General features: G+C 44.8%; 1 protein-coding gene across 1 annotated transcript; it reads right to left on the bottom strand.

Annotated features, from left to right (window-relative positions):
- Positions 1 to 779: 779 nt before the first annotated feature.
- On the bottom strand, positions 780 to 22324 carry sdhaf3 (succinate dehydrogenase complex assembly factor 3). Its single transcript, XM_080515665.1, has 2 exons — positions 21895 to 22324; positions 780 to 2171 (listed from the first exon to the last, which is right to left on the bottom strand). The coding sequence occupies exons 1-2, from the start codon at positions 22063 to 22065 to the stop codon at positions 1992 to 1994; spliced, it is 351 nt and encodes a 116-aa protein (XP_080371791.1). The 5' UTR covers positions 22066 to 22324; the 3' UTR covers positions 780 to 1991.
- Positions 22325 to 22886: the final 562 nt, after the last annotated feature.

The following is a 22886-nucleotide window of genomic DNA, read 5'->3' as shown; positions in this document are numbered from 1 at the left end:
GGTGATATACTTCTCTCTATATGCTGTGTGTCTGTATACATATATAATACTATCAATTTTCAATAGATATTCATAAGATAGAACTATGGAGTATCTGAAAAGATTTACTTCTGCCTGCTCCTTTTCAGGCACGTTAATGTATGAGGTATGTACATGTGTCTATATGTATATATGTGTGTGTGGGTATACCAGAATATAGATTATCTATTCATACGGTATCATTTATTTATATCATCATCATAAGTTCAAGTATGCGATTGTACACATCTGAAGTACTATATGCCTGAAATGAACTAATAAAAAAAATCTAGATTTTGTTCTGATGACTTGTCTATTGTGTAGTATCTTATATATGGGTTTACAATTATTCACATAATTTTTTCAATTTATTAAAATGAGTGAGTAGTGCAAAATTAGCTTCTGCTTCATATATGTGGTGTGTGTGTGGTGTTTTATAAATTACATGTCATAGATCACAAATCAGAACGTTCCATTATTGTTTATTCCACTATAAACATCAAAACACACACAACCATGTGTCCAGTATCAGAACTACATGTATGAAGTTTGCTGGAAAGAAAACCAGGTGAAGATCAGTTCAGTGTTCAGCGAGTTATGATTGATATGGAGTTTTAACCAAACCCTCTCCAGTGGATCGCTTTGATTTCTGATGGAAATTTACCAGCAAACAACAAACCTTCCCAAAGTGTTAAAAGCTCCAGTCCTGCAGAGGATGAACCTGGAGCTTTTATTCTGAAGCTCTGTTGCTTAAGGCCGTCCCTGCTCCAGGACATCAATAAAGTGCTCCAACCCAGAAAAATTAATTACTTTATTAATTACTAATTCATTGTTTAATTAAATTAAACAATTATTTTCCACAATCATTCACAAGTAAATTAGTTTTCTTCATTTAACCATTTAAAATGTTTAGAAACTTCTTCCACTTAATTACTTTCAGTAATTTATTACTTACAGTAACTTAGGGTAAATCCAGCACGCATGAGTCTCAGTGGAGTGTTTGTCCAGTCGACTCACCGACTCTCACCGTTTGTTCTGACTCTCATTTCACGCTCTAATCTGCAGCGTTGGCCGGTACTAGCCCGTACTAGCCGGTACTAATGGATTGATGTACGCCGGGGGTCTGGCACTCTAAAGATAACCCGCTGAGGTCATGCAGGCCACCGCCGTGCCGCAGATTCCCCCGGTGGCTGCCGTGAACAAAACAACGTCTCAGATGACACGGAGGCTGGAAATGTGTTGCGTGTCGGATCCATGAACACAGGAACATTTTAGTGTCGGGGAAAATTGCTTCACGTTCAATTTGAGGAAATTTGACCAGAAACTCTCGATGTCACGAATCTTTTCTCAGTTACAATTCTCAGCTCAGCATTGCACTTTGGTGTAAAACAAACTGTCGAGCCCGGAAGCTTCCGACACAAACAGCAGTCCGATGTCCACTTCCTGTCCCGTTCATCTGGTCTGCACCACCTGATCATCCACTTCATGTCTGGAGGGGGTAGTGGGTTGAGGCTGGCTTTTTGGAGTTCAGCTCAATAGAGGGTGGAGAAGACAAAGGGTGGAGACACAGGAGGAGGATGGAAGACTGAGACACATGAGGGTGGAGGTTGATTCAGGCAGAGGAGGGAGAGTGGAAGATGGAGACACATGAAGGTGGAGGATGACACAGGCAGAGGAGGGAGAGTGGAAGATGGAGACACATGAAGGTGGAGGATGACGCAGGCGGAGATGGGAGGGTGGAGGACAGAGACACCTGAGGGTGGAGGAGGCTTAGTAATTCATAAAGGAGATCACCTGACTGCTCATTAATGCAGACAAGCTTTTATTGTCACACTACGAGATACGAGAAAACAAAAAACACACTCCTACACAACCACATCTCCTGAAAAGCCTCGGAGTCCCAGTTGGTCCCACTTGGGGGTGACGTAGTGGAGGAGACGTAGCGGAGGAGACGTGGCGGAGGAGGCGTAGCGTCAGTCTTCCTGAATGTCGAACTGTCGGTTGGGCTTGCTGGCCTCCAGCAGCAGCTCATACAGCTGGCCGATCTGTTGGTCCTGGAAGTCCGGCAGTCTGTCCTCTGTCAGGTCCACTCCAAAACGGGCCGGGCCGAGCCGGGCCTCCAGGATCTGGGTCTGCAGCGTATTCCTGTAGTTCTGGAGTCAAGAAACAGTTCGAGGTCAGCTGTGATCCACCTTCATGTGAACTACGTCACATTCATAAGACAGAGCTGCTCTCAGAAGTCATATTGTACATTTCACTGTAATCCTGCATGGCAAAGCAAAAAGCATGGCGGTGACTGAGGAGGAGCGAGAAGCATGGCGGCAACCGAGGAGGGGGAGGGGGAAGCATGGCGGTGACCGAGGAGGGGGAGGGGGAAGCATGGCGGTGACTGTGGAGGAGCGAGAAGCATGGCGGCAACCGAGGAGGGGGAGGGGGAAGCATGGCGGTGACCGAGGAGGAGGAGCGAGAAGCATGGCGGTGACTGTGGAGGAGCGAGAAGCATGGCGGCAACCGAGGAGGGGGAGGGGGAAGCATGGCGGTGACCGAGGACGAGGAGCGAGAAGCATGGCAGTGACTGTGGAGGAGCGAGAAGCATGGCGGCAACCGAGGAGGGGGAGGGGGAAGCATGGCGGTGACCGAGGAGGAGCAAGAAGCATGGCGGTGACTGTGGAGGAGCAAGAAGCATGGCGGCAAACGAGAAAGGGGAGGGGGAAGCCTGTCGGCAACTGAGGCAGAGCGAGAAGCATGGTGGCGACCGAGGAGGAACGAGAAGCATGGAGGTGACTGAGGAGGAGGAGGGGGAGGCATGGTGACGACCGAGGAGGAAGAGGGGAGGCATGGTGACGACCAAGGAGGAGGAATGATAAGCATGGCTGAAACCGAGGAGGCACGTGGACAAAGACAGGAAACTTCAAAATAACAGCTTTGAAACAAGCTATCCCCCAAGTACTGGGACAGTGGTGTCATTGGTACCCTACCATTGGTACCCTACCATTGGTACGCCACCATTGGTACCCTACCATTGGTACCCTACCATTGGTACCCTACCATTGGTACGCCACCATTGGTACATTGCCATCGGTACATTGATGATGACGTCATGCAGCTTTGCAAACATCACTTTGAATAATGTCCACTGATGCTCTGCAGTATCATTTAGTTTTCCTGAACCAGCACGAGGCCTTCTGATTTGGGCTTCTGTAGCCTATTTGGTGATTATTATCATCATTATCACTATTATTATCATTACTATATCATTATCCATATCATCATCAATATCAGTATTATTATCAACATCATCATCATCGTCATCGTCATCACATTACAACACGTCTCCAGAGGAAACAGCTGGACCACCTGGTTTCAGCTGAGAACTGAGAAGAAAGGAAAATAAAAGGATTAGACTGAACACTGATCTCATTCTCATTGCAGTTTTCTGTCCTTCCACTTTCATCACAGAGCCGATATGAAGAGGAAATGCAATAGTTTGTGACAGAGTGAACATTGAGAACAGAAGCTTTGTGTTCAAGCTGCGATAATCAAATAACACAAACACCTGCACATGGAACTGAGGCTAAAACCAACAGGGAGCAGACTAAATGCTGAATATAGAAGCAGACTCAATGCTGAACATAACATCTGAGAGCAGACTAATGCTGAATATAACTTCTGGGAGCAGACCAATCACTGAACGTAGAAGCAGACTAAACACTGAATATAACATCTGGGAGCAGACTAAACACTGAACGTAACATCTGGGAGCAGACTAAACACAACATAGAAGCAGACTAAACACTGAAATAACATCTGGGAGCAGACTAAACACAACATAGAAGCAGACTAAACATTGAACATAGGAGCAGACTAAACACTGAAATAACATCTGGGAGCAGACTAAACACAACATAGAAGCAGACTAAACATTGAACATAGGAGCAGACTAAACACTGAAATAACATCTGGGAGCAGACTAAACACAACATAGAAGCAGACTAAACATTGAACATAGGAGCAGACTAAACACTGAAATAACATCTGGGAGCAGACTAAACACAACATAGAAGCAGACTAAACATTGAACATAGGAGCAGACTAAACACTGAAATAACATCTGGGAGCAGACAAAACACTGAACAGAGCAGCAAACTAATTATTGAATATAACATCTGGGAGCAGACTAAACACTGAACGAAGCAGCAGACTAACATAACATCTGGGAGCAGACTATCCGCTGAACATAGGCGCAGACAAAACGGTTGGTTTCAGTCAGTCGGTGGTAGATTTCAGTCAGTCGGCGGGTGGTTTCAGTCAGTCGTTGGTTGGTTTGAGTCGGTGGCATCTGTCGGTGGTTACAATTGTGAGTTGGTTTCAGTAGGTGGTTACAATCGTGAGTTGGTTTCAGTAGGTGGTTACAATCGTGAGTTGGTTTCAGTAGGTGGTTACAATCGTGAGTTGGTTTCAGTAGGTGGTTACAGTCGTGAGTTGGTTTCAGTAGGTGGTTACAGTCGTTAGTTGGTTTCAGTAGGTGGTTACAGTCGTGAGTTGGTTACAGTCGTGAGTTGGTTTCAGTAGGTGGTTACAGTCGTGAGTTGGTTTCAGTAGGTGGTTACAGTCGTGAGTTGGTTTCAGTAGGTGGTTACAATCGTGAGTTGGTTTCAGTCGGTGGTTACAGTCGTTAGTTGGCTTCAGCAGGTGGTTACAATCGTGAGTTGGTTACAGTCGTGAGTTGGTTACAATCGTGAGTTGGTTTCAGCAGGTGGTTACAGTTGTTAGTTGGTTTCAGCAGGTGGTTACAATCGTGAGTTGGTTTCAGTCAGTGGTTACAGTCGTTAGTTGGTATCAGTAGGTGGTTACAGTCGTTAGTTGGTTTCAGCAGGTGGTTACAATCGTGAGTTGGTTACAGTCGTGAGTTGGTTACAGTCGTGAGTTGGTTACAGTCGTGAGTTGGTTTCAGTAGGTGGTTACAGTCGTGAGTTGGTTACAGTCGTGAGTTGGTTACAATCGTGAGTTGGTTTCAGCAGGTGGTTACAGTCGTTAGTTGGTTTCAGCAGGTGGTTACAATCGTGAGCTGGTTACAGTCGTGAGTTGGTTACAATCGTGAGTTGGTTTCAGCAGGTGGTTACAGTCGTTAGTTGGTTTCAGCAGGTGGTTACAATCGTGAGTTGGTTTCAGTCGGTGGTTACAATCGTGAGTTGGTTTCAGTCGGTGGTTACAATCGTGAGTTGGTTTCAGTCGGTGGTTACAGTCGTTAGTTGGTATCAGTAGGTGGTTACAGTCGTTAGTTGGTTTCAGCAGGTGGTTACAATCGTGAGTTGGTTACAGTCGTGAGTTGGTTACAGTCGTGAGTTGGTTTCAGTAGGTGGTTACAGTCGTGAGTTGGTTTCAGCACGTGGTTACAATCGTGAGTTGGTTACAGTCGTGAGTTGGTTACAATCGTGAGTTGGTTTCAGCAGGTGGTTACAATCGTGAGTTGGTTTCAGCAGGTGGTTACAGTCGTTAGTTGGTTTCAGCAGGTGGTTACAATCGTGAGTTGGTTACAGTCGTGAGTTGGTTACAATCGTGAGTTGGTTTCAGCAGGTGGTTACAGTCGTTAGTTGGTTTCAGCAGGTGGTTACAGTCGTTAGTTGGTATCAGTAGGTGGTTACAGTCCTTAGTTGGTTTCAGTCGGTGGTTACAATCGTGAGTTGGTTTCAGTCAGTGGTTACAGTCGTTAGTTGGTATCAGTAGGTGGTTACAGTCGTTAGTTGGTTTCAGTAGGTGGTTACAGTCATTAGTTGGTTTCAGTAGGTGGTTACAGTCGTTAGTTGGTATCAGTAGGTGGTTACAGTCGTTAGTTGGTTTCAGTAGGTGGTTACAGTCGTTAGTTGGTTTCAGTAGGTGGTTACAGTCGTTAGTTGGTATCAGTAGGTGGTTACAGTCGTTAGTTGGTTTCAGTCAGTGGTTACAGTCGTGAGTTGGTTTCAGTAGGTGGCTACAGTCGTTAGTTGGTTTCAGTAGGTGGTTACAGTCGTTAGTTGGTTTCAGCAGGTGGTTACAGTCGTTAGTTGGTTTCAGTCGGTGGTTACAGTCGTGAGTTGGTTTCAGTCAGTGGCTACAGTCGTTAGTTTGTATCATTAGGTGGTTACAGTCGTTAGTTGGTTTCAGTCAGTGGTTACAGTCGTTAGTTGGTTTCAGTAGGTGGTTACACTCGTTAGTTGGTTTCAGTAGGTGGTTACAGTCGTTAGTTGGTTTCAGTCGGTGGTTACACTCGTTAGTTGGTTTCAGTAGGTGGTTACAGTCGTTAGTTGGTTTCAGTAGGTGGTAACAGTCGTTAGTTGGTTTCAGTAGGTGGTTACACTCGTTAGTTGGTTTCAGTAGGTGGTTACACTCGTTAGTTGGTTTCAGTCGGTGGTTACACTCGTTAGTTGGTTTCAGTAGGTGGTTACAGTCGTTAGTTGGTTTCAGTAGGTGGTAACAGTCGTTAGTTGGTTTCAGTCGGTGGTTACAGTTATAGGTTGGTGTCAGTAGGTGGTAACAGTCGTTAGTTGGTATCAGTCGGTGGTTACAGTCGTTAGTTGGTTTCAGTTGGTGGTGACAGTGGTGAGTTGGTTTCAGTCGGTGGTTACAATCGTGAGTTGGTTTCAGCAGGTGGTTACAGTCGTTAGTTGGTTTCAGTCGGTGGTTACAATCGTGAGTTGGTTTCAGTCGGTGGTTACAGTCGTGAGTTGGTTTCAGCAGGTGGTTACAGTCGTTAGTTGGTTTCAGTAGGTGGGTACAATCGTGAGTTGGTTTGAGTCAGTGGTTACAGTCGTTAGTTTGTTTGAGTCACTGGTTACAGTCGTTAGTTGGTTTCAGTAGGTGGTTACACTCGTTAGTTGGTTTCAGTAGGTGGTTACAGTCGTTAGTTGGTATCAGTAGGTGGTTACAGTCGTTAGTTGGTTTCAGCAGGTGGTTACAATCGTGAGTTGGTTACAGTCGTGAGTTGGTTACAGTCGTGAGTTGGTTACAGTCGTGAGTTGGTTTCAGTAGGTGGTTACAGTCGTGAGTTGGTTACAGTCGTGAGTTGGTTACAATCGTGAGTTGGTTTCAGCAGGTGGTTACAGTCGTTAGTTGGTTTCAGCAGGTGGTTACAATCGTGAGTTGGTTTCAGTCGGTGGTTACAATCGTGAGTTGGTTTCAGTCAGTGGTTACAGTCGTTAGTTGGTATCAGTAGGTGGTTACAGTCGTTAGTTGGTTTCAGCAGGTGGTTACAATCGTGAGTTGGTTACAGTCGTGAGTTGGTTACAGTCGTGAGTTGGTTTCAGTAGGTGGTTACAGTCGTGAGTTGGTTTCAGCAGGTGGTTACAATCGTGAGTTGGTTACAGTCGTGAGTTGGTTACAATCGTGAGTTGGTTTCAGCAGGTGGTTACAGTCGTTAGTTGGTTTCAGCAGGTGGTTACAGTCGTGAGTTGGTTACAGTCGTGAGTTGGTTACAATCGTGAGTTGGTTTCAGCAGGTGGTTACAGTCGTTAGTTGGTTTCAGCAGGTGGTTACAGTCGTTAGTTGGTTTCAGCAGGTGGTTACAGTCGTTAGTTGGTATCAGTAGGTGGTTACAGTCGTTAGTTGGTTTCAGTAGGTGGTTACAGTCGTTAGTTGGTATCAGTAGGTGGTTACAGTCGTTAGTTGGTATCAGTAGGTGGTTACAGTCGTTAGTTGGTTTCAGTCAGTGGTTACAGTTGTTAGTTGGTTTCAGTAGGTGGCTACAGTCGTTAGTTGGTTTCAGTAGGTGGTTACAGTCGTTAGTTGGTTTCAGCAGGTGGTTACAGTCGTTAGTTGGTTTCAGTCGGTGGTTACAATCGTGAGTTGGTTTCAGTCAGTGGCTACAGTCGTTAGTTTGTATCATTAGGTGGTTACAGTCGTTAGTTGGTTTCAGTAGGTGGTTACAGTCGTTAGTTGGTTTCAGTCAGTGGTTACAGTCGTTAGTTGGTTTCAGTAGGTGGTTACACTCGTTAGTTGGTTTCAGTAGGTGGTTACACTCGTTAGTTGGTTTCAGTCGGTGGTTACACTCGTTAGTTGGTTTCAGTCGGTGGTTACACTCGTTAGTTGGTTTCAGTAGGTGGTTACAGTCGTTAGTTGGTTTCAGTAGGTGGTAACAGTCGTTAGTTGGTTTCAGTAGGTGGTTACACTCGTTAGTTGGTTTCAGTAGGTGGTTACACTCGTTAGTTGGTTTCAGTCGGTGGTTACACTCGTTAGTTGGTTTCAGTCGGTGGTTACACTCGTTAGTTGGTTTCAGTAGGTGGTTACAGTCGTTAGTTGGTTTCAGTAGGTGGTAACAGTCGTTAGTTGGTTTCAGTCGGTGGTTACAGTTATAGGTTGGTGTCAGTAGGTGGTAACAGTCGTTAGTTGGTATCAGTCGGTGGTTACAGTCGTTAGTTGGTTTCAGTTGGTGGTGACAGTGGTGAGTTGGTTTCAGTCGGTGGTTACAATCGTGAGTTGGTTTCAGTCGGTGGTTACAGTCGTGAGTTGGTTTCAGCAGGTGGTTACAGTCGTTAGTTGGTTTCAGTAGGTGGGTACAATCGTGAGTTGGTTTGAGTCAGTGGTTACAGTCGTTAGTTTGTTTGAGTAGGTGGCATCAGTCGGTGGTTACAGTCGTTAGTTAGTTTCAGTCACTGGTTACAGTCGTTAGTTGGTTTCAGTAGGTGGTTACAGTCGTTAGTTAGTTTCAGTCACTGGTTACAGTCGTTAGTTGGTTTCAGTCAGCGGTATCAGTTGATAGTTTCAGAAGTTAGCTTGTTGGAAGGACGACGTTGCTCTGGTTGCTTTCCGCTCATGCTGTTGATCCTGAGATGATGAGTGACATCCATCCATTGGTTGGCCCGTCAAGATGAAAGTCGAGGGGGTGGGGGGGGGTGGGGGTGGGGAGGGGGGGGTGCTGTTAATGAGCCATCCATATGTATTGATCATCCCACAATTGGCATTGATCCAGGTATCGGTACCCTGGAGAGTGATTGGTCTTGATGAGAGACCCCCAGTGGGCCACAGTGACCTTTGTGTTCTGGATAGCGCTGTGGGGGGGCAGTCACATTACACTGACAACCACAACATTCTGCAGAGCTCACACAGTCACGAGGCTACATGCTACAAGCTAATAAGCTTTGGGGCTCACACAATAGCGAAGATACATGCTCACGAACTGCAGGGCCCACACAGTAGCGAGGCGTCATGCTACATGCTAACGAGTTGCGGGGCTCACACAGTAGCGAGGCGTCATGCTACATGCTAACGAGCTGCGGGGCTCACACAGTAGCGAGGCGTCATGCTACATGCTAACGAGCTGCGGGGCTCACACAGTAGCGAGGCTACATGATAGATGCTAACAAGCTGCGAGGCTCACACAGGAGTAAGGCTACATGCTAAACATGATTAAAATAGGAGTGATAGTCAGAGAGCTGTCGCTTGCGTGCGAAGCTGCCACACTCTGCCATGTCGTGGTCTTGTGGCGGAATGCAGAAGTAAGGAAAATCATTTCTCCTGGAAGCAGCTGTGATGCTGCGTTTGTTGTTATGGACATGGCGGGCACAGTCCTTAACACGGCTAAAAAACCTTGTACGTCACTACGGTAGTACTGCAGTAAACCCTCGTTGAAGCAGTAAAGTCTCCCTGCAGCAGTACTGCAGTAAACGTAGTACAGGGATGGTAAGGACTCATTAGAATGCTTCAGGAATTTAAACTGTGATGTTGTTGAACATCGTATTTAAAAGACTAAAATGTAAAGTGAATCAAACACGTTTTCCTTTTCATCACTACTCTTAATTCACATGTTCATTTAATAAAGAAACATCGATGTAAAATCAGACTGTTCCTGTAGTACTCCACAACACTGCCACTTACTCCCGTCCGGCAGGTTTTGTCACACAGATGGGACAGACGTGCAGTAAATGAGTTTTAGCGTTAGGTGGAAAATACCTTCTAGCAGAATCTCCGGCGGCCTGGTGAGCACATGAATCACCCACTAGAGCGACACGCTGATCTGTGGAGGCAGGATGGGAGTGACATGCAGGACTCTGGGGATCCCGCTGAAATAGCTTCCACTTCATTACAGCCGCTGTTGCAGCTGGTGATTCATCGTCTCCAGCGGCGCGCAATTATAATGCAAACACTGGAGCCTCATGGTGTGGTGTGCGCCCGGAGGGGCGACAGGGGCTGGCCCTCTCGGCTTCTGCTACGGCTCGTACTCTGCGAAGCTAAGCTGTATGACAAAACTCTGTCAGAGGACAGGATGTCTGTAGGGGTGCTAGCTTTGTCCACAGGACAGGATGTCTGTAGGGGTGCTAGCTTTGTCCACAGGACAGGATGTCTGTAGGGGTGCTAGTTTTATCCACAGGACAGGATGTCTGTAGGGGTGCTAGCTTTGTCCACAGGACAGGATGTCTGTAGGGGTGCTAGTTTTGTCCACAGGACAGGATGTCTGTAGGGGTGCTAGCTTTGTCCACAGGACAGGATGTCTGTAGGGGTGCTAGTTTTATCCACAGGACAGGATGTCTGTAGGGGTGCTAGTTTTGTCCACAGGACAGGATGTCTGTAGGGGTGCTAGTTTTATCCACAGGACAGGATGTCTGTAGGGGTGCTAGCTTTGTCCACAGGACAGGATGTCTGTAGGGGTGCTAGTTTTGTCCACAGGACAGGATGTCTGTAGGGGTGCTAGCTTTGTCCACAGGACAGGATGTCTGTAGGGGTGCTAGTTTTGTCCACAGGACAGGATGTCTGTAGGGGTGCTAGTTTTGTCCACAGGACAGGATGTCTGTAGGGGTGCTAGCTTTGTCCACAGGACAGGATGTCTGGAGGAGCGCTCGTTTTGTCTCTTTTCCACCAGAAAGAACCAGGTACTAGTTCGGGGCCAGGGCCAGGTTTAGCACTCTGTTTCTGACCATTACCTTGTTTCATTGAAACTCTCTATCTCAGCTCACAGTAGTAGAAGTAAAACAGAGTTGATCAGAAAACGTCACGTTGATGAAAACACACGCCGAGTCTTCAACCAGACGTTCACCAGCACGCCAGCTCTGCCTGCAGCTTCTATCAACGACCTTGTACATAACTTCAGCTCTAAAGTTATACACATCAATGATACCATAGCGCTAAGAATGTGGAGATTAATCGATATGAATCGGAATCTAGATACAAACTTGTACGATACGAGTGTATCGGTTCCTTCACTGTGCGTTGGTGCAATTTACAGGTGAAATCGAGATCCATCGGTCACTGCGTGCTTGCATCGGTAAAATTTATGGTTGCATCGATTTTTTCACATTGTATTAAAAAAAATCTATATTTTTTTAAAAGTACAATTTGTTTTGCCTGTTGTATTTTCTCATGTTGTATTTAATTCCATGTGGTTTTTCTGAGGCGCGTTGAATGCACCATCAGCCGGGATGCATATTTCTCCATCAAGCTCGTGCCACTGCATGGAGGTCCGCCAGAGCAGCATAAAGCAGGTAGATGAGGTCTTTGATGTGCCGAAACACTTAAAATCAGGCGTTTAGTAGTACTTTCACTTTTACAAGAAAGATTGTAAACTTGCCATAATGCAGGAAACCTCCATGTTGCTAAACTGGACACTGGTAACAAGTGTTTCGCTGAACTAGTGTTCAGCCCAGCAGGTGGTATTGACAATATAACTAAATCATTGTGACTTCTTGAACATGTGGACTAACTCATCTTCCTGAAGAGTGACTCACTGAGCTAACAAATAAATACAAATAAAATACACTTTTGAAAACAGATCTATCTGTAAATGCCACTCTTCAGGAAGTGAGAGTCCGTTTACAGCAGCTGCTTGTGACAAATAATAGTTAAATCACAGTTGTGGAAGACCTACTTTAATTGTGAAAGGTTATTATTATTTGTATGATTTATATTTGAAATCTTAGTTTAGTGCAGTGCTTCTCAAATGGTGGGGCGAGCCCCCCTGGGGGGGCGTGGTGGGGTGTCAGGGGGGGCGTGAGGTGGGCGCGACTTTCAGTATTAGTGTCTTTATTCATGCTTGAACGATTAAAAAAAGGGCCTCCAGCTCATTTTGTTAATTTATTTTGATAATCAGGCGATTGTATGCAGAATGCTGGTGCAGCAACTCATACAGTGGTTTATACAGATCAATAAATAAATATTATCAGGTTCTCAATGGTAGTACAATTCGGGGGGGGGGGGGGGCTGAAAATTTTTTTGTCCTCTAGGGGGGGCATGACAGAAAATAATTGAGAACCACTGGTTTAGTGTCAGTCTGGCAGACAGGACTATGGACGTTGCACTTTGTTATTCATGGATAGTGATTGTTGTTGTCTTACCGTTTCTTGTTTAAGTTGTGACAGTATGAAAAAACTAGTTCCAGAAGAGAAGAACCAATTCCTGTTCCTTGTGTTGAATCTGGTTCCAAATCCCACCACTATGAAAAGGTCTGTTTTTTGTGTTTTGCTTTTTAAGAGGACAAAAAGAAGATACATAAAGTGATGGATAGTTCTTGTAGATTATAAGCAAGATATGAATTATGAATATTTTTGTTAAATTTGCTGCTTACGGGGACTGGAATAAAGAATAAATCCTATATTTTTGGTATAATTTCTTTTCATCATGTTGAATTGCATCATATCTCACCAAATTGCTTTGTATGGCATTGTGTAGAATTGAATCTCCATCAAATCAATATCAAATCGTATCAAATCAGGAACAGGGGAGTATTGTATTGCATCATATCGCCAGGGGATTCAGTGAATCACTAATGTATTGCATCACTGGTAGTGTATCGAGATTCGCATCGAATCGTTGTCAGTGACGGAGATTCACATGCCTACATAGCACCAGTCAAAGCTAAAGTACTGTGTGATAGTGAGAGATAGATAGAGTGTGGGTGGAGAAAATCTAAGCTCCACCTTCATCATGACATCTACAAAGACTCACTTTGCATGTATAACCTAGAATTAAAAAGGGCCAGACGATCTTTCTTCTCTGAGATCATCACCGAACAGTCATAGCGTTTGTACTTGGCGACTGTTATTGGATGCATCTTGTAATGATGTTCATCCCATGTCACCAAAGAAAGTCCGTCAACCTCAGGCATTAAGATTGTAACACCTGAGCCTCCACACAAAGATGTTCTGTCCAATCTGGCAGGTTTTCACCTCCATCACATCACACTGAACTACACCCCCGGCCTCCATCACCTCACACTGAGCTACACCCCTGGCCTCCATCACCTTCTCCTGAGCAACAATCCGGCCTCCATCACCTTCTCCTGAGCTACGCCCCCAGCCTCCATCACGTCACACTGAACTACACCCTCGGCCTCCATCACCTCACACTGAGCTACACCCCTGGCCTCCATCCCCTTCTCCTGAGCAACAATCCGGCCTCCATCACCTTCTCCTGAGCTACGCCCCCAGCCTCCATCACGTCACACTGAACCACACCCTCGGCCTCCATCACCTCACACTGAGCTACACCCCTGGCCTCCATCACCTCACTGTGGGCTACACCCCCGGCCTCCATCACCTTCTCCTGATGTATACCCTCGACTTCCTCCTGAGCTACACCCCGGCCTCCATCACATCACATTGAACTGTACCCCCTGGCCTCCATCACATCACACTGAGCTACACCCTGGGCCTCCATCAGCTCCCCCTGAGCACTGTGCTGTGTGGATGCTCAAGACAGTCCATTTAGTAAAGACATTTCCCAAACTTTCCACTAATGAGAAACTAATAATAAATTAACTCTGCCGTCAATCTGTCCTGTGTATTGAACGTCTGCTACAATGAGCCTACAGTGTAGATATATGTTTGTAGAACCTTCACTATATGTGTAGAGCCTCTACACACAGAGTGTGTCTATGTGTAGACATACACTATCTACTATAAGTTTATGTATTAGATCATTCTGTGTTGAAACCCTCTCAAAAGAAAGCACCCACACAATATGAAAACGCAGCATTCCCTGCGGACCGAGAGAAAGCGTTCCTCCTCCTACATCACTTCCTCTTTCCTCTCTAGGCTCCACCCACCCGGAGAGGATGAGCTTCTCAACAGTGCAAATTCAAAAAAGGGTAAATTCCAGGGGGCATCTGATGAAGTTATTTTTCAAGGGAAAAATTATTAAATTAACATGCGCTATGGTGTTACAGGCACTTTAAGCTGTGCGTGGACTACCTTCTCTAATATCTTTGAAATAAAAGGCAGCTTGGAGAACGGCCTAAAATTAGCCAAGACAAGGTTTCTTAAGAAGAGGCTGCACCACTGCATGTTTAAAAAGCACAAGAACAACACCAGATGATAGACTGCAGTTAATAATAGAGAGGATGAGCTGCCCTATGCTCTGAAAGATTTCCTTAAAAAGATGAGGAGGGATATCATCTTGGGGGGAACCCGAGGGCTTCACATGTTCAACCACATCCTCTAAGAGTTGCAATGTCACTGGCTCAAACTCATCAAATGCAGCCAGACAAGGAGCAGAACCAGAGGGATCAGAGCCAAGGGCTGGAATCACGGCCTTGGTGGCAAAAAGGGTATGACTCCAGGAAAACACACTGTGGGGCTTCTAAAACAAGAGTCAATGGTTTTGAAGAGCAGGCGTGAGTCATGGCTGTTTTCTAGAATTCTTTTGACAGGTGCTCCCTTTTAGCATCTTTTACACTGTTGTGATATTTATGCCAGCTCTCCTTTAAGATTTGCAAGGAAACATGCAGCTTGTCCTTCCTGATATATTTTCACTCAAAACAAAATAACTTAAATAAAGTGTATTGGGAAGAAAAATAATTTGCAAAGATCAAAAACATTCTCACACATATTCTCCTTCATGTGCAGCAAATGCTCCTTTGAAGAGGAAGGGACACATATTAATCAATGTGATCAATTAACATATGGTTCGCTACACACACGCACACGCACACGCACACGCACACACACACACACACACACACACACACACACACACACACACACACACACACACACACACACACACACACACACACACACACACACACACACACGCGCACGCACACGCACACACACCTGAAGTCAGTTAACCTCTCGCCTATAAAAAGCAGCACTCAGCTTCAGCTCAGTTTAAGTTCCGCCCACCCGACAGGACGGGACCAGAGAGGCGGAAACTCAATTGGCGGTAAAAGTAAAAATTTGTTTGCCGCTTGCAAATATTGTACATTGACTGTAGCGTCATGTCATCTACCTCAGGAGGAAACAGTCACGATGAAATGGATGATTGCTAGATCTGCTAGAGTGAAAAAAGATCTGAGAATGAGAGAGGCAGACAAGAGCAAGAAGCTGGTCAGATGATAGCGAAGAAATGACAAGTCAGAATAAAAAAATCTAAGACTTCCCCAAGAAAATTGACATGCAAGCAACAACAGATGAGATGAAAGTGATGATTGAGTTTGAAAAGAAGGGGGTCACTTCAACCACATCAAATTAACGAGAGCAATTGAAAAAGAAATCAGAGCGATCAAATTAGCAGAGATGATGAATAGAAAGAGTGTGTCGATTTCTGTTGTCAGTAAGCAACAGCAGGAGGTGGTCAGTAAAATGACGTCTCTTGCAGGAGAAAAGATAAAGGTTTATATGCCGGGAGCAATAACCAGGCTAAAAGGAGTCATCTTGGGAATACCTCTGAACGTGTCGATGGAAGAAGTCAAAGAAGTCAAAAGAGGGAAAGTTGTTGAAGCCACCAGGATAAAGAGCAAACGAGATGGTACACTAAAAGATACAACAGCAGTGATACTGCAGTTTGAGAAAAGCATACCCAAATCAGTTCAGATTGGATATATGAATTATAATGTGAGAGACTACATACCCAATCCAGTCAGGTGCTACGTATGTCAAAGAATGGGACATATTGCTAAAGACTGTAGAGGAAAAGTAAGGTGTGGAGGGCTGCATGGATGTGGAAAATGTGGGAAAGATGCACAAATTAGATGTTGTAATTGTGGAGGAGATCACAGTGCAGCTTATGGAGGATGCATAATCCAGAAAGAAGCAAGGGAAGCTCAGCGAGTCAAAGTAAAGAACAATGTCTCGTATGCAGAAGACCTAAAGACAGTAAGAAGAGAGGGAACACACAGTATGGGCATTGTCAAGCGACAGGGAGAGTGAGCTCAGACATCAAACACCCAAGAAAAGCAAATCCAAATCCTATCCAAGCCATCTACAACAGAGATAGGCACGTGCTTGCATAAATGTAAAGTGGATGACAGCACCATGATCATGAAAAAAGAGATGTTTGTGGCTTTCATCTGTCATGGCATAAATGTAGCAGTAAACATGAAGAAGAAAAGTGATCAAATTAAGACATTTGTGGAAGCAGCGGGAACATTTCTGGACATGAAAGAAATGAAAGCAGATCAGATACATTCATTATTGCCAGCAATGGAAGCAGCAGAAAACATCAATGAAGTGGCTTAAAATGATAATCATGGTTCTACACATACTGCAGTGGGATGCTAGGAGTTTGACAGCAAACAGACAAGAGCTTAAAAGAGATATATAAAAGATATATGATCTGGAAGTAGTTCCAGATAGTATTTGTGTTCAGGAAACTTGGCTGAGGCTGCAGTTAGACTTCAGAATACCTGGATTCAGCACAGTTAGGTAAGACAGATATGCTCACCAGAGTGGAGGAGGATGTGTATGTGTAAAAGGCATAAAACACGAAATACAAAAATGAATTAAGAGGCATCAGGCTTTTGGCACCCTCAGGAGCAACTGATCAGCTGATCTGAGAGAGCGGGTGGGCATGTAGGGGGGTAGGAGCTCAGAGAGGTAGGGTGGGGCAAGCCCATTTACAGATTTAAAAGTGGAATAAATTCATTTTAAAATGGATCCTAAAAATGTACAGGCAACCAATGGAGGGAGGCTAAAATGGGGGAAATGTGATCATTAATACATGTGCCAGATAAAAGACGTGCAGCTGCATTTTGTACCATCTGGAAACGGGCGAAGGAGGACCCACTAACCCCCATTTATAATGCATTACATAATCCAGCCGAGTGGTAACAAAGGCGTGGATTACTGTCTCAAAATGCTGCCTTGAAAGAATTGGCTTTAATTTGGCGAGCTGCCTCAAATGGAAATAGCTTGATTTTATGACAACCTTAATCTGAACTGTCAAGCTTCAACTCAGGGTCCCTTTTATCCCCAAGGTTTGTGATGGACTGCTTGGGAAACTGGGCCAAGGAGCCCAGATCTACTGGAGGGCCCCCCGTGGTACCACCAAGAACCATCACTTTTTGTCATTAAAATTTTAAAAGTTAAAGGCCATCCAGGCTTTTATGTCCTCAAGACAGTCGAATAACACTTGAACTGAGTTTTCACTGTTCTTCTTTAGAGACACATAAATCTGGCTGTCGTCTGCTTAAAAATGGAGAAAAAAAATGCCATGTTTCCTCAGTATTGAACCAAGCGGTAGCAAATAGAGAGAGAGAAAAGGAGAGGGCCAAGAACTGAGCCCTGTGGGATACCACACGAGAGGGGAGCAGAAGAGGATAAACAGTCACCAAGGTTGACACAAAGTTCGATCAGCCAAGTACGACCTGAACCAATCCAGTGCCATGTCTGATACCAACCCAATGCTCCAAATGAGAAATCAAGATCTCATGATCCACAGTGTCAAATGCAGCAGTTAAGTCTAAAAGAACAAGGACAACACAGTCACCAGAGTCTATAGCTAAAAAGATATTACGAAAAACTCTTAGAAGAGCTGATTCGGTGCTGTGCAAGGTTTTGGAACCAGTTTGGAAAACCTCTAAAATATCATGTTCTTCCATAAAAGCCATTAATTGACAGTGAACTATCTTTTGCAGGGTTTTTGAAAGAAAAGGCAGTTTGGAGATCAGCCTGAAGTTCGCAAGAACTGTAGGATCCAGACCAGGTTTTTTAATTAGGGGATGCACTACTGAATGTTTAAACAGTTCAGGGACAACACCTGAGGACAGACTGCTATTAATGACTGCAGTAACAGATGGTCCTACGGTGGGAAAAACCTCTTTAAATAGTCGAGGAGGGAGAGCATCATTTGGAGAACTTGAGGGTGTCAACTGACCAACTATCTCCTGTAAAGAAGACAATGTCACAGGTTCAAACCGGTCAAAGACAGCAGAGCAGGGGACAGAGATTGAGGAACCATAAGCAGGAAGTGAGATTAGAACCCTAGTACAAGTGACATTATCAATTAAAAAGCTAAGAAAGTTTTCACCATAAGATGAGACCAGGTCAAGTGTGTGTCCTTGTTCTTGTGTGGGACCAGACACAGACTGCACATGATTAAAAGAATCAATGAGGTTCAAGACGTCCTTCACCATCGGCTTATCAGGACAACACACATGCACATTAAAATCTCCAACAATAAGAACACGGTGATAGGTAGGCATTATTTCAGCCAAGAAGTCAGAGAAGTCATTTAAAAAGTGCTTATTGTACTTGGGAGGCCGATAGACCACAGCACATAGCACTGTATAAGAGCGACCCGGCTCAAATAAGCTCAATTCAAAGCTGGAGGAAGAGGATGACATCAATAGCTGCTTATATTTATAATCAATCTTGTACACAGTCTCTATTCCTCCTCCACGGCCTGACATGCGCAGGGAGTTGAAATAGAAGCAATCATCGGGTACAAGTTCAGTGAGAGAGCTGGACTCACCACGTCTCAGTCACAGAGAGAAAATGCAATCCTCTGGATGTGAAGAAATCCTTTAAGATAAAAGTCTTGTTCGCTAGCGATCTAGCATTCACCAGGCCAATCTTGGCAGGAACCGGCAGGGCCGATGTGTTAGCTGTCCGGGGAAAAATTTATTTTTTTTATAAAACACTGCCTGTCCTTGGACAGAGGTTTATTTATTTTTGGATTTATGGCCTATCAGCAGCAAAGTTGAATAAAAGATGCATTTTTCATTGAAGTACCCACCTTTCTTGTGTTTATTATCATTTGCCACATAATTAAAGCAACCTCATGCTAAATTTAAGAAAAAATTAATAATTATCCGATTAGTCGACTAATCGTTTCAATAGTCGGTGACTAGTCGACTATTAAAATAGTCGTTAGTTGCAGCCCTACTCAAAATATTCATGAATGGATCCAAGGGTGTGTGGGAGCAGGGGTGTACATACCAATGTTTGGAGTATACAGACCCTTTCCAAAAAATTAGAATACGATGGAAAAGTTTATTTATTTCCATAATTCCATTCAAAAAGTTAAACTTTCATAGATTATAGATTCAGGGCCCACAATTCAAACGATTTCAAGTATTTATTTGTTTATTTTTACATAATTTGGGCTTCCAGCTCATAAAACCCATGAAAACAGGAATTCAAAACATTAGAATACTGTAAAAAAAATCTGCCCAAATTGTGTGTGTCACACACTAATCATCTACTGAACTCAGAACTCCTGCACAGGTTTCCACAGGTGTCATTACATCGCTTCAGTTTGGTTCAATTGTCTCAGTTCGGTTCAATATGGGGAAGACTGCAGACTTGACAAGTGGCCAGAAGACCATCATTGAGACCCTCCATAGGATGGGTCAACCACAAACGTTCATAGCGAAGGAGGCTGGCTGTTCGCAGAGTGCTGTGTCCAAGCATATCAATGGAAAGTCTAGTGGAAGGGCAAAATGTGGCAGGAGAAGATGCACCAGCAAAAGAGATGACCGTGGGCTTCAGCGGATCATCAAACGGAGAAGATTCAAGAATCTGGCAGAGATTCAGAAAGAGTGGAATGAGGCGGGAGTCACAGCTTCAAAAACCAACACATTCAGACGCATCCGGGAGAGGGCTAGGGTTAGGGTTAGGGTTAGGGTTAGGGCTACAACTGTCAGGTTCCTGGGGTCAAGACACTTCTGAGCCTGAGCCAACGCAGGAAGCGTCTCAACTGGGCCAAAGAGAAGAAGGACTGGACTGGTGGCCAGTGGTCCAAGGTCCTGTTTTCCCATGAAAGTAAAGTGTGCCTTTCATTCGGGAATCAAGGTCCAAGGGTTTGGAGGAAGACGGGTGAGGAACAGAACCCAAGCTGCTTGAGGTCAAGTGTGAAATATCCACAGTCAGTCATGATTTGGGGGGCAATGTCCGGTGCAGGGGTTGGTAAACTCTGCTTTCTTAAATCCAAGGTCACCCAACAGTCTACCAGAATGTTTTAGAGGATTTCATGGTTCCTTCTGCTGAGGATCTGTATGGAGATGCAGATTTCATCTTCCAGCAGGACCTGGCCCCTGCCCAGACTGCAAGAAGCACCAAAACCTGGTTTGATGGCCATGCCATCACAGTGCTTGACTGGCCAGCCAACTCGCCAGACCTAAACCCCGTTGAGAATCTATGGGGTATTATCAAGAGGACAATGAGGCTCACCAGACCCAACAACAAAGAAGAGCTGACAGCAAGCATCAAGGAAATGTGGGCCTCCATAACTCCCAGGCAATGCCACAGGCTGATTGCCTCAATGCCACGGCGCATCGAGGCCGTGATTAAGGCAAAGGGATTCCCAAACAAGTATTGAAGATTGACATATTGTTTTGAAAGTACCATATTTTGATTGATTTGTTGTGATCCTAATTTCTTTGTTTTTTCTGCAAAAACTGAGAAGTAAATGGTGATTTCTTCACAGCATTCTAATGTTTTGAATTACTGTTTTCATGGGTTTTATGAGCTGGAAGCCCAAATTATGTAAAAATAAACAAATAAATACTTGAAATCGTTTGAATTGTGGGCCCTGAATCTATAATCTATGAAAGTTTAACTTTTTGAATGGAATTATGGAAATAAATAAACTTTTCCATCGTATTCTAATTTTTTGGAAAGGGTCTGTACATGTCAAAATGCCTCTCAGACCACTTGTCAGTCTTCACAGCAGAAATGGTTGCAGCAATCATCAGTCTCCAGTGGGTGGAGGAGGTCAGACCAGATAGGGTGGTGGTATGCACAGACTCACTTGCTATGTTAAAAAGCATTTTTTCAACACAGCATTAGGGAAGACTTGCTGATTGAAATGCAGCACAATCTACACAGACTTCACAGGGGGGGGGGGGGGGGGGGGGGGGGGCATTGAGGTCCAGTTCTGCTGGGTGAAGCTCACACAGGGGTGAAGGGCAATGAGGTTGCAGATAACCAAGCAAACAAGGCTCTGGATAGGAATAGAACAGTTACAATACCCTATAGAAAAGCAGAGGGTAAAACGTCGATGAGGGAAATGGGTATGAAAATATGGGAGAGATGGGAAAAAGATAAGAAAGGAAGGAAATATTACAACATACAAAAATCAGTACGAACAAAAATATTTAAAGAAAGGAACAGAAGAGAAGAAACGATCATGATGATATTTAGGGTGAGATATACTGGTCTGAATGACATAATGAATATAATGGGTAAAAATAATACTGACAAGTGTTAGAGATGTGGTCTGAAAGAGAATGTGGAACATATATTAATACATTGTGTAAAATTTGCTGCAGCAAGAAGCTGGAAGGGGAAGTGAGAGCAGCACAACGGGACTAGAGCCTGGCTGGCATTATTGGAACAGAAGGGGAGAAATAAAAAGTATCTCATGTCAGGAAGGCACTGTTCACATTTTTGAGAGACATATTTAATAGCAGAATATAAAGGCAGGTATGAAACACTACACACTCATGTACAGTAGGTGGCGGTATGCACCTGAAAGCTGTTCGCAGTAAATGAAAGCAGCAGCAGCTCCGTTTAACACTGTAACAGGTCTTCACACAGACACCAACCAACACGCACCACAAAGTGTGTGTGTGTGTGTGTGTGTGTGTGTGTGTGTGTGTGTGTGTGTGTGTGTGTGTGTGTGTGTGTGTGTGTGTGTGTGTGCGTGCGTGCGTGCGTGTGTCAGTGCGTGCCAGTCAGTGTGTGTCTTTACCGTCCACTCCTCCATGAAGCGCCCCGCCTCCCCCGGTCCGGCCCCCCGGTGCCTCCGGAACTCGTCCTTCACGTATTGGTCCCCGAGCGCCTTGAGGTCGAGCGGCAGGAAGCGATGCAGCACGAGGATCCGTTTGTAGAGCGCGCGCACGGCGGACACGTGAGCCGCCATCGGTTTTCACCTTCTAACCTCTGGAGCCACCGACCGGAGAGGAGCCACCGGCCGGAGAGGAGCGGCGGACTGGAGAGGAGCAGCCGACCGGAGAGGAGAGCTGCTGACAGGGACACACCGGACGGGAGAAGACACTTACTAAACACCGCACATGTCCTTGTTTATCCCGGAACCAGAGCTTCTTCTTCTTCTTCTCTGGTTGAGACAGACTCTACGTCACTGACGTGTTGCTGCCACCTGGTGGCAATGCGATGAACTCCAGTCCTCCTCCTTCTTCTTCTTCCTCTGCTGCTGGTGCTGCTGCTGCCGCCGCGTGGGCGCCACCTCTCCCATTGTTGCCTTTCCACTTGTAGTCCTTTGTTATAACCACCTTGGAGAGCGCCTCACCTTGGTATTGCATATATATTCAAACAGCGCCACCGTTACTTCACTCCTTTGCAATTCAGGACCTTTAGTGTGAAAAAAGTTGTAAAATCACAGGTAAATATCTAAGATGGTAAATTGTATAAATTTGTCATATAAGATCAAATATAACCACTACTACAATTTCAGGACGTGTTGCAGCACCAGTGTGTAGTTATATACCACCATCTCCAGATCAAATCAGTGACAGCTACATATATATTTGCACCTCGACTCACACAATATATTGCTCCACAAGGAAATAATGTCACAGTAGCTCACCAGTGAAAATGAAAATCAACAAGACTGTTTTAATTTAATTTTACATTTGAAAATTAAAGTGTGGTAAATATTAGATAAAAATTAATGCTAACACATGGCCGTTTATAACATTGTCTCTGTGAGTTAATTATTTTATA

Source organism: Blennius ocellaris, assembly GCF_963422515.1.
Source record: "Blennius ocellaris genome assembly, chromosome: 20".
Classification (NCBI taxonomy): domain Eukaryota; kingdom Metazoa; phylum Chordata; class Actinopteri; order Blenniiformes; family Blenniidae; genus Blennius; species Blennius ocellaris.
Note: the sequence above shows the minus strand (reverse complement) of the source record. Positions and strands in the feature narration are given on the sequence as shown.

Excerpts from the sequence above, each read along its gene's own strand:
- sdhaf3 (XM_080515665.1), bottom strand. The coding sequence starts at position 22,065 with ATGGCGGCTCACGTGTCCGCCGTGCGCGCGCTCTACAAACGGATCCTC. Across the intron at positions 2,172-21,894 it reads GCTTCATGGAGGAGTGGACG|AACTACAGGAATACGCTGCA; the intron begins GTAAAGACACAC and ends TCTTGACTCCAG.